At 41.0% G+C, this 16,432-nt stretch overlaps 1 protein-coding gene across 6 annotated transcripts in view; it reads left to right on the top strand.

Moving 5' to 3' along the window:
- KCNAB1 (potassium voltage-gated channel subfamily A member regulatory beta subunit 1) overlaps window positions 1-16,432 on the top strand; it is a 398,382-nt gene that overhangs the window by 360,989 nt on the left and 20,961 nt on the right. For all 6 annotated transcript variants that reach the window (XM_027587681.2, XM_027587679.2, XM_027587682.2 and 3 more), the window contains exons 9-11: window positions 12,671-12,756; window positions 13,432-13,552; window positions 15,385-15,479. In XM_027587681.2, the coding sequence (XP_027443482.1) occupies window positions 12,671-12,756; window positions 13,432-13,552; window positions 15,385-15,479 (302 nt within the window). The remainder of the gene's footprint in view (window positions 1-12,670; window positions 12,757-13,431; window positions 13,553-15,384; window positions 15,480-16,432) is intronic.

Here is a 16,432-nt window from a genome sequence, read left to right on the forward strand (position 1 = left end):
ACTTGGCTGGTACAAGTCTGCCAATTTCTAAAATGCTGAAATATTCTCTGTATTGAAGAGCAGACTAGAACCAGAGTGCTTGCTTTCACTTACTAGCTGGGTATCCTCGAGCAATTTACTCACCTTCCTTGTGGCCCAATTTTCTCATGTGCAAAATAAGAATAACAATCATAGACCTTTTCTCTGAGATTGTTTTCGTGATTAAGTGAGTTAATATATATATATAAAGTGTTTAGAACAAGGCCAGGTGTATTAAAAGTGCTAAATTGCTGTTAATGGTTATTCTTAATACTTCAGAAGACAAAGGCCCTTATATTTATGTCAGGGAGCCTCACAAAATGTGGCATGGAAATATACAAAAGTTCACGGCAAAAAGGATTAGGTCAGACTAGGGTTTTGTGTCTAATTAAAGACCAGACCCCAAGAGGGACAATTCATTATACCTTTTCAGTCACTGACCCCATTCTTGCTGCTCTTTGCCTTACAACTAGGCACGCCTTTCCCCTGAAGCACAAGGAAGTGTGCACCGTGTGGAAATGTGGATATGGGGGCGGGGGGGGGATCTGTGAGGGGAGCTGGACAAGCCACAGAGTAAACATGAAACATTTTCCTTCTGTGTCAGTTTTACTCAAAGATGCATAAAGAAAAATGTTACTATTGCTTTAAAGCAAATGCTTTATTGAGGTGTGGGATAGCCATTTGCATAAATTTTTATGCTAAAGCCAAATCTATCTAAATAACATTTGCTTTTGTGGCCACTTTAGTGGCTCATGTGGTAGAAACGTTTAAGAAGCATTGTCTTTCTAAAAAAAAAAAAAAAAAGCAGCATTGTCTTTCCATGAAAAACCTTGGTAAATCCTTTCTTAGCAGAAGATTCTAATAAAAAAAAAAATAAGGGGAAACTGCCATCTTTGGGTGGGGAATGAGGAAGAAGGTGAAAAATGGGAAGGAAAAGTCCCAAAGAAAGAGATTAAGGGCTCCAGATACAAGCAGAAAACATTGGGACAGTGAAATAGGTACAAGGAAAAGAATGTGAGCATCCCAGGGCAGACCCGGGGGAAAGACTAGCCTCCTTCTAAAGGGTTCTAGTAGCAAAAGTGGCCCAGCCACCACTGGGCCTGCCTTTTATTTTAACATACGGAGCCACAGGTGCCTCATTTCAAACATGAACAAAGTTAGTATTCCTTCTTTACCAGGTAGTTCATTGTTGAAAAGCTGAGAAAACCATTCCACTCCACCATATCAAGTTTAAAAGTTGCCTTTTAGTTAGTTGCCTTTGGTTAGTTACCAGGTACCTGACAAATATAGATAAGCTTTGCAGAGCCAACATGGATGTGGAGCTGCCAGTGAGCTGCATCTGCTGTTGGAATAGCAGGTTTAATATCACTAAGATTAAGATAGCATCTTCTTTCAGCTGCCTCCCATCGCAGAACCAGGAAATAAGGCCAGCTCTACATTTTTAAAGAAGCAATAAAAATTGCTTCCTGTTACAGCAAAAAAAACTGGATTTGCCAGTAGAAAATCTCATTAGGATAAATATTTTTTTTACTCTTATCAATCCCCTGCCAAGTTGCTTGCTTTAGTCTTATAACCACAAGATAGAATTCCTCTAAAAATAAAGTTAAAAGCCTGTCCCAAGAAGCTGATACACAGACAGGCAGTTGTATAAATAAAAAGCTCCAGACAGGATAATAGAATAAGAAGCTACATGTCAGGATTCCATGTCTGTCTGTATGGCCAGTGAGGATGACATTCCACAGTTGAAAAGATCAGAAATTCAAGGCTTGAGTCAGATATCTACAGTGCAATGGCAGATGCTCCCTGGTATAAAAACAACTATTCCACTAATAATGAATATAGAAATATTAGGCGCCGTGTAGGATGGGTAGAGTTTAGTTACATTTACTTTTTAGTGTCTCAATGAACATTTGGAAAACTATTCCTTAGTGTTTTGATAATACATTTACTCAGTTGATACAGTTATTAACCCTCTATGCGTTTCAAATAGAAAAACCAAAAGGACAGACATGAAATACATAAATATGGAGGAGGACAAAGGGAAGGAGATATTTCACTTTGTTTTGTTTGAGTATGAGGATCAGTGGGTGAACGTGGCTCTAGAGAAAAAGTGCAAACCTGGCTGCACCAAGTTTTTCATCATTTTCTCAATTTCTTCAACTATAAAATAGAAATGTAGTAATACCGCCTCATAGGGCTGCAGGAGAACTTAAATGCAGTAATGCTGGTAACACACCCAGGACAGAGCCCAGTGCATAGCATGTACTCAGTAGTTAGTTTTCTTCCTGTCCCTCTGTTGTGCCCAACCAGACCTGGTCTGAGCACAGTGGAAATTGTGGGTTGTCTGCTGAGCAGTCATCTCCCTCTTCTCAGATACCCAGGTTTTCATGTGGGCGATGACCCTGCCGCCACACCACCAAGTGACCCATAGGAAAGCCACTTCCTCTCCCCTTGCTGGCCCTCACTTCCAATGTGGGCTCTGGGTCATGTTAAACTGATCAGTCCCTTTTTTCCCTTGGCTAGAATCCCTGGTTCATGTGACCAAAGCAGCCTAACCACAGTGTCCTGGGAGTCAGAACACTGAGGCAAAAGGGTCCTGCTGAGCATGGACAAGGAAGTACATTGCCATAGATGCACCTTAATGCTACAGAGGAAGCCAGCATGGGGATTGCAGAGTTAGGAAAAAGTTGGTCCGCAGTGACTTGCTGGAACAATCAACTCTGAAGATATATGACCTCTACACTTCCAGTGATTAGAGCTGATAAATCTTTTACAATTTAAGAACTTTCCATTGAGTTTTTAATAACTTCATAAAAAAACCCACAAAAACCCAAAACCTGTAACTCATAGACCAAGAAGCTATTTGCATCCTCATATTTCAGTAAGAAAAACTGCAACCTAAAGCTCAAAAGGATTACAAATACAAAGATAGTCATTCTTTAGATCTTTTATATATTATGGTTAAATGAGGAGTCTCTGTAACATCTGTCTTATCTTTCTATGTGTTGCTGATTTGGTTTTATTGTCATACACCAGAATTACCTTCTACCATAATTATTCCCGATATATAAGAAAGGTTTCACTTAGCTATTTAAAATTAGAGTAAGTTGGTTCTATCAGATAAATCTACATGGCAGGTTAATTTCCTTATTTACTTCTGCATACATTTTGTAAATCATTCATCCTGTTATATTCACTGGGGGAGAAAACACAGCTTATTCAAAATCAGGGTTCATAGGTATATCATCTACGGCAGCGATGAAAAGCTGGTAACACTTGCTTTGAGAATTTTCTAAGCCAAAATTATCTTGGCCTTTGCTGTAAACTAAGGTTGTGTCACCCTAAAAGTCATATGTTGAAACCGAATTCCTAGTGTGATGGTATTAGGAGGTAGGGCCTTTGGTAGGTAATTAGGTCATGAGGGTGAAATCCTCATGAATGGGATTAGTGCCCTGATAAAAGAGACCCTAACAATCTCCCACACACATGTGAGGACACAGCAAAAAGATGTCTGTCTACAGACCAGGAAGTGAGATCTTAGCAGACACTGAATCTGCCAGAGCCTTGATCCTGTCCTTCCCAGTCTCAGACTGTGAGAAATGAATATTGTTTAAGCCCCCTATGGTATGTTTTTTATATGTTTATGGTATTTTTGTTATAACAACCTGAACAGAATAAGACAGCCATGTTCTATGATAAAATTGGTGGGGCTTAATTGACAAGAGCAAAACTTTAAAAGTTTTGGCAGAAGGAAGAAAATCTTTTTTCTAATTTTAATGTCTTCATTGGTATCAGGGAGATATCCCATATTGGGAGAAGACCCATGTTCAAACTATAAAAACTTTTTTAAGGACTGACTAGTAACATTGTTAAAGGAAACCCCAGGATGCTACCTTACAGGACCAGTTTCCTGCAATCCACTGATGGTGTACCTTTTAGTTTCACAGATGAAGATAAATAAATTAGGTATCTAGGAAATTTGCACAACCCTGGAATTTCAGTGTAGTTAGATTTATTTGTTTAAGTCTGTTTATTTGTTGCCTTGCTCCAAACAAAATTTAAGGCACTGGGTTTATTTACTCTCATTTTTAATATTTTTAAGTGAATCAGAATTCATTCCACTGTTCACAAATCCTACAGAATTTGACATACGTAAGAACAATCATGGGGCACCCGGGTGGCTCAGTCAGTTAGGCGTTCAACTCCTGATTTTGGCTGAGTCATGATCTCAGGTGGTGGGACTGGGCCCCGAATTGGGCTCTTCGCTCAGTGCGGAGTCTGCTTGAGATTCTCTCTCCCTCTCCTGCCCCCCCCCACCCAGTAAATAAAATCTTAAAAAAATAAAATAATAAAAAACTAAAAAACCTTTCAAAAGAAGAACAGCATTATACTCTATACTCATCATAGATGCTGCCTTTTTCATCAGGACAGAGATCATCTCTTTACTACCATAGAGTATTAACTAAATATAGATATTACAAGCTGATAGTTTGGAATCACCTAGTTTTATTTAGTAGGAAATAGTGGGGCCACATTTAGATTCTATTTAAGGAAGAGGTGTGATTTTATGATCCGTAGCCTACATAATTATTTCCTGGAGAGTATCAGCAGGCAATGTGGAAAGATTGGGGGTGGCGGTAAAAGGCAGTTACAGGGAGATAATGAGGAGAGGGCTGTATTGAAAGGAAAGAAAGCTGTGTCATTGCCTTGGGCAAGTCACTTGGCCATTCTTACCCAGGTGTAAAATGAACAGTTGCTCTTTTGCTAGGGTTAAAGAGCATATGTCTGGTGGAGGAAGAAATAAAATTAAAAGTATACAGCATCACATAGCCTCCCCCCTCTGTAGGGGGAGCTGATAAGGAATGAGCAGAGTCCCCAGAACAGCAGTGTCTGTCTGTTCAGGAAAAGTCACAGGAATATCAGGCTCTTACTTCGGGGAGCTGCTCTTATTTGCACGTTCTGCAAACGGGATTTTTTGGTTCTGGAGTTTTATTCAGTTTGAGATGAGGTAAAAGGTAGAGGGGGAGGCAGGCATCACAGAGGGAGGTAGGGAAATGCCACAGAACTCAAACCCAATTAAATTATCTCTCAACCTCCACCTCCACCCATTTATTCTTTCAAGGTGAGGGTGAAGCTAAAGATGGCCAAACCTTTTTACCAGTCCTACAGAGGTGGTCCAATGACTTACTTTGGAACTTAGGGGTACTTACCAACTACTGTTTTTGTTTAGGGCCTTTGGACTTCAGGTCAAAGAGAGACTGAAAGTGTTCCCTTTCAAAAACGTATTCCACATTTCAGAATCAGGTACAGAAATCACATCTGGGTGATCTCAGAGGCTCAGTTCAAAGTGTCTAGGGTCCAGAATATTCAGTGCATGGCAAAGCACAGAGTTTGAGGACCAAAGCAGAGAGGTTGAGCTATAGGGTGAAGACAATGCACTGTCCTTGGAGACCTACAGCTCCATTCTGGGGTCAGAGGTTTGAACAAGGTTTCACTTGAAAGGTTTTACTGACTTGGCTCATTCCATGTATTGCTTCCTAGTCTCTTGAATCTAGTCTGTTCTGATCATTTTGGCCTATGTCCTAATCCAGAAAGCTTATTCTTTGTAAACTATCTTGTGAAGACCACTTTTTCTCTGAGCTTCAACAGGTCAGATGCAGACACAATCCTTTTTTGGGCTCTTTTTTTCAAAGAGTCATCAAATTTGAAGTCTTTCTTCAAGGAAGCAAAAAGATAGCTTACATATCCTGTCATTCACATACATCATCAACTATAGTCATCATGTATTAAATGCAGACGGATGGATATAACCACACACAAGTCATTTCATGTTCACAAATGCACAGTGGGACTAAGTAAATGCCCTGTTATTTTTCTGTCCCCAACCCATTTTCTCCCACAGTGCACAATATACAAAGCCTTCTAGAACTTCAAAGCCAGAGGTGGCCTTATAGGCTATCTGCTGAGAACTTGCCCAAGTGACTCCGAGCCTCAGCTTCTTCACCCCTGAAATGGGGGTTAAAATACTATCCATCCAAAACAGTTTTTAGAAAGATTACCTATATGCTCAATTAATATCAATCTGCTCACTCGTGTTGAAGAAACTGAGATCCAGCAAGGTCGAGGGATGCTCCCAAAGGAGTGACAGTGATGGGACAAAAACCAAGGTCTCCCGAATCCTGGTGTGTGCTCTGTGAGGCAAAGGAAGTCAGGCTTTCCTCGGATGCTCAGCAAAGCCTTAAGGCTAAATGTGACATACTCCTTTTATAGGTAGGAGTTTCCAGTCCCGTGAAAAAGGATAGTTCTCGGTCTCCAGACACTCAGCTGAGCGCTGAGAGAGGATTCTCCACAGCCAGGATAAAGGATGGATAAAGCAAGGAGAAACTGCTAAGCCACAAAGAGGCCCCATTATAAACCCAAGTTCCTGAAGTTAAATAAGCAAATAAATGATGGAAGTTAAACAAACAGCTGGTTTGGAGGGAAAACTGTGTCCAGGTTTAGACCTATTTTTTCTTAGTGTCTGTAACTCCTTGGAGGAAATCAAGTCCCCACATTTTACCAGTGCCTCAGCCTCCACGTGGTCCTCTCCTCTGAAAAAAGAAAGGATCCACTAGCAGTTAGGTTGAAACATGTGAATGACATTGTCAATAGTCAACCATTTCTAAACTCTAAAAATGGCAATTTCACTTGGTTAAAAATATTTGTGAATTAATCTGTAAATGTTCGTGTTTTAAAGTGGTACCTTTGCTTGACAGGGAATTTTCTTTCTTTTTTTCCTTTTTTTATTATTATAAAAGTATGATAACACATTTACAGGAATTTCCAGGAAACTTGGAAAACAAGAGGACAAAATTACATGTAGTTCCACCATAGAGTACAATTATTATTTTGTGTATTTCACTCTTAGCATTTTATAAACATACTTGAAATATTTAGAATTGTTAATAATATTGAGGCTTTTAATTATACCTTAAAACAATGAAGAGGAACCTACACTGGATTATCTCTAAGGTTTCTTTTGTTTTTATCATTCTGTGTCACTATGGCCGGATTGAGCCCATTTTCTTTGATCAAAACACTAATTTCTGCATACTTTTATCTGAAGTTCTTATGGTTTATTGTTCATGCAGTGTAACTATTTGCTCACAACTTTCAAAGCTCAAAGGAACATTTCCCATGAAAAACAGTTTAATGTTAGCAACTATCTTTTTTGTATGAGGGTCAATTAAAAAAAAATGTTTATCAACACCTTTTGCACTCAAAATAATGTTTTATGAAGTACTTTAGCATAAAATGCATATTTGAAAACAAAGATGACCTACATTACTGAAAGAAGAATGTCAACTTCTTTTCTTTTTTGTAACTAAAATGTTAAAAACAGCCTATTTGAGAAGAAACAACCAGGGCCACATCCTGCTTGCTTCTTACTCAGTTTGTGTTACAATTTTAGATTCATAAATTGATCTACACACATTATCTCATGTCAAGCTTTGAAGAATTCCACAGGATCAATATCGTCCTCACTTTACAAATGAGGAAATGGAATACTCACAGGAACGAAATTGACCTGAAGCATTTATAGAGGGCTGGCTTTGTGCTAAGGATACAGGGAATGAGAGAGAGCTTCTGTGGCCTGAGGGTCACAGAATAATGATTATTTCAACCTAGAAAGGCATGCACAGGGAAGATTTAATGAAGTTTTTCAATAGTTCAGATAGTGTTTCTCAAATGTTGGGATTTTAGAGCCAATGAAAATAACACAAAGGCCTAGGCTCATTGGAGTAGGCTAGGATCTGGACCTCTGCCTTTCATCAAATTCCTCAGGTGATTTCAATTCATACCAAAGTGTGTGTATATATATGTGTGTGTGCGTGCATGTACCCATGTATGCATAGTGACTGTTTGCATATGTACTAAAGCAAATAATTAAAGGTTAAATTACAGCATGAAGCATTTAGATGAAAGAGTAGAAGAGGAAATGCAGGAGGAAGTTTATACAGCCTGAAATGGCTTACTTGGGAATGGTATAAAGCAGTGGTTCTCAAAACACACCAGAAATTCTTGGAAGGCTGCCCACACCACTCCCCACCAATTTGTAATTCAGTAGGTGTAGAGTAAGACCCTAGAATTTGCATTTCTAACAAGTTGCCAGGGGCTGCTGATGCTGCTGGCCCAGGGGCCATACTTGAGGACGATTGGTATAGACAAGCACAGTAGTTCTAAACCCTGGCTGCACTCTAGAAAAGTCTGGAATGAGTTTTTAAAGTACAGATGATGGGGACTCAGCCCTAGAGATTCTGCTATAATAGAATTTCAGTGGAGGTCAGATAGCGTAGTTTTTAAAGCTCCCAGGTGTTTTAATGTGCAGTCCCAGTTGAGAACCACGGATCCTAAGGCTTCCTGGAAAAGCAGAGGGAGTCACATTCAGTCCTGGGTTACCTGATTTAATCATGTTTGTTTGCATGTCTTTTGCCCAAAGGGCAAAGACATCCTTTTCCCACCTGGAATTGATGCTCTGATGCTCTGATGAGGATGCTTTTTAAATGCATTTCCATGAGACAGGAGTAAAACCAGCTAGACTCCGTTGATTTTTTTTCTTTCAACAATGCTGCCCTCTTGTGTCCTTAAATAGAATTGTGTAAAAGCCCATTTCACTTCCTGCTACAGAGCTAAACAACTTGGGGGATTTTTCTTTGATGTTAAAAAAAAAAAACCAACAACAAATTTTAACATCCATTAAGCTTAATTTTTAATCTGTGGCAACATGAATCTCCAGCGGCGGCCCCTTGCTTCTCCCACCTTTTTTCCCTGCATTCAGTGCTTCAGCCTCCTCCAAGGATAAGAACTACTTGATTTTTTTTCTTCATTCTGCCAAACCCTTCTCTGCAGAGCCAGAAGCACAACCAATCAGGGAGCAAGAAATTACCACCAACTAAAGTATTTGGGGCATTGGAGAGTCTCGCATACGCTCGTCCATACTCAGAATCATTCGTTCTCACCACACCCACCTCTTCTTCACTTGATTGATAGCTTATTAAACAAGACGAAACCAGAGAGGGAGAGAAACCATAAGAGACTCTTAATCTCAGGAAACAAACTGAGGGTTGCTGGAGTGGTGGGGGGTGGGAGGGATGGGGGGGCTGGGTGATGGACACTGGGGAGGGTATGTGTTGTGGTGAGCGCTGTGAATTATGTAAGACTGATGAATCACAGACCTGTACCCCTGAAACAAATAATACATTATATGTTAATTTAAAAAATTAAAAAAAAAAAAGAATAGAATTCATCACACGGGAGCTCCCATGTCTTCCCACGATGAGTTCAACACACCTTTCAGAGTTCCGCCATCTGGATGCAGTCCTCTGCACCTCACAGGTACCTGCCCCCCCTCCATCTCACTTGATCGAGTCTCCCTCTCCCTCTGGCCCCAGCCTCCAGCCAAGATCATCACCAACACTCTCTTTTTAAATCACTCCCAATGGCACACAGGCTTATTTTTATGTCTCCCATCTTTAAAATAAAACTCTCCTTTGGCCCTAAGTACCCCTTCAGCTACTGCGCCATTTCTCTGCTTCATTCACTTCCAAACTTGGGAAGAGTCTACTCAGGTTGTGTCTAAAGCCCGTCTCCCCCACCCCCACCCCTTTTTCCCATCTGCTCCCACCTGGCTGTGGTCCCATGGCACCACTGACACTGAAACGGCTCTTCTCATGGCCTGCAAGGACCTCCCTGGCGTGTGCCAAAGCCAGTGGACACTGTGTTGTACCCTCTGATCTGAATGCTCAGAGTGTTCCATTCTGTGGGCACTGCTCCTTCTCCAAGCACTCTGTTCTTGATTCTGCAACATCCCATGACCTGGCTTCCTTCCTGCTCCTCTGGCCACGGATGAACCAGAACCTTGCCATGTGCTCTCTCTGACTCCTGGGCTGGCTTGTAGAACCTTTTCTGTGTCCTCGGCAGACTCTCTTTACATAGTCTCATCTGCTGCTGTGAATTTCAAGACAACTAATAGACTGATAGGTGATAAATATGTCATCTCCAGCCTGGGTTGCTGACCATGTCATTCATCTCCACTGATTTCTACTCAACATCTCCCCCTTAGTATCTTGCAGGCATCTCCATTCATCGCACATCCAAAGAGGAACCCTTGATTTTTCTCCCAAAACCTGTTGCTCCCTCAGTCTTCCTCATCCCTGTAAGTGGCCAGATATCTGGGAGATCGTCTTGATCCCTTCCTTTTCCTTACTTGCTACATTCAGTCCATCCTCAAGCCTGGTGGATTCTACCAAAATATATTTTGAATCCATCTGTATCTGTCTGTCTTTACTACCACCACTCTCATCTCCTGCCTGGAATACTATAGTTCCTTCCTAAAGATCTTCCTGCTCCCTCCAGCCCTCCCCCTCCCAACTGATTCCCTACGGCCGAGTCAGAAATAGTGTTATAAAATGTAAACTACATCCTCTTGTTGCCTTCCCACTAAACTTTGAATAACATACAAACAACATGGTTTGCCCTCTGCCAACTGTATCTTCTACCCCCCTCCTCCTTCCTCACTCATCTCCTTCCACAATGGGCTGCCTTCTGATTGCCAGACCTCACTAAGCCCTCTCCTGTACGTGCTGTTCCATCTGCCTAGAATGAATGCTCTTTCCTTGTTCTTCACACGGCTGCCTCCTTTATTCTTGATGCCTAAACATTACTCCTCAGGGAGATCTTCCTTGACCTCATTCCTTATCTCATACCCTGTTTGTTTTCTTCACAACACTTCACATTTTGTAATTACTTCCTTGCGTACATCCTCATCTCCCGCTTTCAACTCCCTGAGTCCAGGAGCTCCGTATTTGTTTTGCTCACAGATGAACCCAGCAACTGGCATAGTCCCTGGCAAATTTTAGGTTTTTAGTATGTGCATGTTGAATAAGTGAATGAAGGTACAGAAAGAGCCACAACCGCCATTTCATCTTAACTGCTCTTGTCAAAGCCTCAGTGCTGACAAGCCACGAAACTGTCCAGTGCTCATCTTACTGATTGCAGAATAGAGACGGGGTGGGGGGCTTGGATTCCATTTATTCTCTGTTAACCTCACCAGTGGTTACCAACATGTTTGATTGACCACAATAACCCCAGCACCTAGCGCAGCAGACGCTTAATAAATACTGCTGATGGAATGGACTCCTCAGCTCTAAATGAAACAGGGTGTGAAGGGAAGGGGGCTGGTGTGACCATGGAGGGGTCCAAACAGAGTGAGTGCTTCTGGGAAGAGGTTTAAATAATGGCTCTCTACTTCCAGAAATGTTCTACTTCCATAGGCACTCATTTCCAGTTGTATGATAAAAGGAAAATGTTTCATAGAACTTCTTTGTATCTCATTCGCTTTATAAAGGGAAAAGGAACTTGTAGTTTTAGTTGCTAATAGCCTGATATTTGGGAGTCTTTCTCCAAGAAAGAAAAATATTTTTCTTATAAGCCAAATTCTACCTCTGTTGAGTAGACAATGGTGAGGAAAAGCATTCCCATCTTCCAAACAAAGAAACCAAGGGCAATTTAAAAGCCAAACAAGCAAGGAAGCCGGGTCCCTAACCCTGGCTGTCTCATTCTATATCCTGTCACCTACCAATTTAGATAGTACCTGCTCGTGAGAAATGAAATGAGAATACATCCACCTCAACTCAACTTTGAGACAAGGATTTGATTTTTCTGAAGGACTTGTACCCTACAGGTATTAGTAGGACACAGAGAAGTCTGAGGCCTGCAACCCTTTGAAAATGTCAAATGACCTGGCATCGTGGGTGTTTGACCTGATTTGTGGAAGAAATCCAGCTGTGCCTTTGACTTTTCATGCCACTGAACTTGAGGCTCTCCATGCTTTCTGGTTTTGTATCACATCTAGCTGGTGCCAAGAGGATTAGCTCAACTCCAGCTCTCCATGGAAAGGATTCATTCTCCTGTTTAGGCAATGTGATGTCAAGCTGAAAGAAGCTGATGAGCAAACTCCATGGGGCCATAAAGCAGGCCCTGGTGAAGTGCATTACATGGATGTCTCAGAATAAAATTTAGTTCGAAGTGGTCAAGGACAGGGTGTACCATTGTGGGCTGGGAGCCACTGTGGCTCAGCTGTTTGTGCAGCATTTAATATGTTTATCTTTCTGCTAAACATATTGTTGTTGAGTCATCTCTATTACACAGACACCCTGTGTGAGGCCCAGCTCTGCAAATCCAACACACAAAGAGAGGCCTTCTATCCTCAGTGACCTTACATTCTGCAAAGTCAAAATCAGTGCTTCCTCTTACTTCTCACTTTAGTAAGGTACCCAGGCTTTAAGAAAGGTTAATCATATGTTCTTTTACAGGGCAGCAACCATGAAGTAATAAAAGTAAAGGAAGAACTTAAAGTGGTCATTGTGTTTTAATATCACTTAGTAGTAGTACTGCAAACTGAAAATGGAAAGTCAGTTTACCCAAAAGTACCAGCAGCCTCCAAACTATCAATATTTCATGTTAGACTATTATTTAGTCACCAATGTCAAAGTAATTATATTAATAAGACAAATAATTGCATTAAACTTCTAAGCTTTGGTCAGGGAAAAAAAAAGATCACATAACTCTGAAAAGTAAAGAAACTAATGAAATGCTGTTTGGCCTTCTATAGAAATTGTTCGAGCCATGACACATGTGATAAACCAAGGAATGGCGATGTATTGGGGGACCTCGCGGTGGAGTGCTATGGAGATCATGGTAATTTCATTTTTGTTTTCAAATGGCCATTAAATACTTTATTATTGTTTTTCAGATACTATGTGTAAATTACAAGACCTTTTGCAAACTTTCCTAATAATCACCACGGCACTAGAATGCTACGATCAATTCTGTCATTCCAGAGATAGATATGGGGGCTGGATCTCATCAGCTCAGAATACAACAGGGAAGGTGCAGGTCTCTAGCAGGAATCATATTCTAGCATGTTCTTCGGTGACAAGAGGCTACAATGAATTTCCCAGCTAATGAGATACATGAACAAAATAGTCTGGCTTCCTTTTTTAAAAACTGTATTAAATAACTATACTGTTTATAACACGCTAATGACACATCATTTGTCTATGTTAGTCTGAGTTTTATTTCTTTAGGAACCAAAATTATGGATATTGTCATGGGCTGTTATGGTTCTCATGTTGACTAATTTGCCCTGGACTTTACTCAATCCAGACCCTCCCAAAGAATAATAAGGATTTCCCTCATTTGATATTGCTCTTAGTGAGATTGATGGTCACAACTTTGCTTATTATTTGGCATCCTACATGTTTCTTGGTTTGTACTGATTTCATTGAAATGAAGTTTTCTCATGCATATAAATCATAGAGCAGCCTTATTTCTCATGAGTATAAATTCAGTTACAATCTTATTTCTCCCTAGGAAGCCTATTCTGTAGCAAGGCAGTTCAATATGATCCCACCGGTCTGTGAACAAGCTGAGTACCATCTTTTTCAGAGAGAGAAAGTGGAGGTTCAGCTACCAGAGCTCTACCATAAAATAGGTAATCTTCACAATCAAATTTACTGATTATTTTTAACAATAGGAGTATCAGTGATCCGGAAAAAAGTGTTACCAAGATGCTTTCCTTAATGTTCCTAATTAACATAGAGATTGTGAGAACTACCCATTTCTGACTACAGAATAATCAGATGTGCCTACAGGGTAGTCTATAGGGTATTACTGATGAAATCCAAGCAGTTGTAAACTGTGGTGTACAAGCTGTACTCAGGAGGTGTTCAAAAAATGCATGTAGAAGGAAGGGCAGAAACAATGAATAAACTCATTTTTTCCATAGGGTGCTTCTCTAACCAAAGCATGCGTCTTCAAGTAGATTATAACTGCCTTTCCAAAAACAATTATGCATCTATACATCTATATCTTCTACTCTGTGCCTGGAACTAAGTTAGACATGGGGAGTTCAAGACTGCCTGACAAGCCTAGCACTACATGTCTATGTAGGTAGATGTAATAATTTCAAAGAAAGGAAAGAAATGAATATATGTATATATATGTGTGTGTGTGTATATGCATGTGTGTGTGTATATATATGTATGTGTGTGTGTATATATATATTCTTATGTATATAACATATACATAAGAATTTTGGACATACAAAAAACATGAATAGGGGCGCCTGGGTGGCTCAGTTGGTTAAGCAACTACCTTCGGTTCAGGTCATGATCCTGGAGTCCCGGGATCGAGTCCCGCATCGGGCTCCCTGCTCAGTGGGGAGTCTGCTTCTCCCTCTGACCCTCTTCCCTCTCGTGCTCTCTATCTCTCATTATCTCTCTCTCTCTCTAATAAATAAATTCTAAAAAAAAAAAAGAAAACATTGTATACTTTAAAAAAAAAAAAAACATGAATAAGCCACATTTTCAGCCTCATGTATCACAACAGTGTCCAGAGATAACTTTCTTCCTAAAAAACCGAGGTTCCTAAGAAATAGAGCAGGAAAATGCTGGGTAAGGAGAAAAAAGATTACAAAAGTCAACAGCAATAACCCTCATAATTGCTGGCACTAGCTATGTGTTTACTCTGCGGAAGGCATAGTGCCGCTATGGACCAAGCTCTATATAGGCACTCAGGGGACAAGTGAAACACTGAAGCATTCGCCTGTGCAAGTCAGTGTTTGTCTCTGAGTATAAAAAGAAACATCCATTTTGGACATCAGCAAATTAAGAATGAGCCACGTTTTTAGGCTTGTTTGGCTTGAAAACAAGACCCGCTCCGTATAACTGACAGTACCTGTTCAACTGATTTATAAAAATGAAGCACAACCTATAAATAACTCAATTTTAGGGGCATCTGGGTGGCTTAGTCGGTTAAGTGTCTGTCTTCGGCTGGGGTCATGATCTCAGGGTCCTGGGATGGAGCAGGGTCCCTGCTAGCGGGGAGCTTGCTTCTCCCTCTGCCCTTCCCCACCACTAGTGATCTCTCTCTCTCAGTTTTTTTTTTTAATTAAATAAATAAATATTAATGGAGAGACGTCTGCTGGTATTAACTTACTTATCTGACTAACTTTTCCTGTAACTAACCAAGTCCTGTTTTAAACACTCCCACACTTGGGGCGCCTGGGTGGCTCAGTTGGTTAAGCGACTGCCTTCGGCTCAGGTCATGATCCTGGAGTCCTGGGATCGAGTCCCGCATCGGGCTCCCTGCTCAGCAGGGAGTCTGCTTCTCCCTCTGACCCTCCCCCATCTCATGCTCTCTCTCTCTATCTCATTCTCTCTGTCAAATAAATAAATAAAATAAAATAAAAATAAATAAATAAACACTCCCACACTTTTGCTCTCCCTTTGCACAAGCAACTTACTCCGTTTTTTTCTTCTGTAGGAGTTGGAGCAATGACATGGTCTCCACTTGCCTGTGGAATCATCTCAGGAAAATATGGAAATGGAGTGCCTGAGAGTTCTAGGGCCTCACTGAAGGTATTTTCCCTCACTTCTAGAAAAGCATCTGGGGATGGGAGAGAGGGACGGAAGAAGACTGAACAGGACAGCTCCGAAGCAGCCTGTGCTTCCTGGCTCAGGCAGAGCGCGGCCGTGGCCAGTGTCCTCAGGCAGGCTCCCCTAAGCCACCAGGAGACCTCTGCTCCAGGCCGGAGCAGTCAGTCAGGCATCCATAATGTCAACACAGAAAATTCTCCTCCTCTGGGGAATGGGGGGAAATGCCCAGTGCCCTGGTTAGTTTTATAGGGCTCAAATCCCTACTGTTATTTATTCTTATGTTAAAGAAGGCATTTCATCCCTCCTTGGAAATTGATGAAATGTAAAATCCCTTTTCTTTATAAGAGGATCTATTTTTACTTTTCTTGGCAAAACAATTGGGGCAAACCAACTGTAGCTGAGTGGGGCTCAAGGTGGATTGATGTTGTTTACTGTGTGGGGGTGTTGGGTAAGAGGGAGGGTTCAGGAAGCAAGATACATAGCCAGGCAATTCTGCACTCCGGCTCAAGGCTGGTGTTTTTCGCAGAGATCAACTGGCCACGTAGTCTTACAGTTTAAATTCTTCTCTGAAGCATAAAGATATTTGACAACACTGACATAAAATAACTTCCATTCAGAACATCTTGATGATTAATTTATTGGAGAGTACTCCAAACATCCCTCATTAACAACCTGTTTTTAAAAACTTGAGACAATGTGTAATAACATTAGAATCACAAATGGTAATGTCAAGGGAGAGAGAATATTGGCATTTTTAAAATTCAGACATGGCAGACACCCCTAAGAAGTAGAAGTTTGACACAGCCTCTTGCTTCCATCACATCAGCACAAAGTTAGCGGGAGGACAGCCCAAGTTAGGCCCAAACCACCAACCCTGTAATCAACTTGCTGGGACGACTGTGTGCTTCACTAATCAGAACCTTCTTGAGGCTCTA

Source organism: Zalophus californianus, chromosome 1 (genome assembly GCF_009762305.2).
Source record: "Zalophus californianus isolate mZalCal1 chromosome 1, mZalCal1.pri.v2, whole genome shotgun sequence".
In the NCBI taxonomy this organism is placed as follows: Eukaryota; Metazoa; Chordata; class Mammalia; order Carnivora; family Otariidae; genus Zalophus; species Zalophus californianus.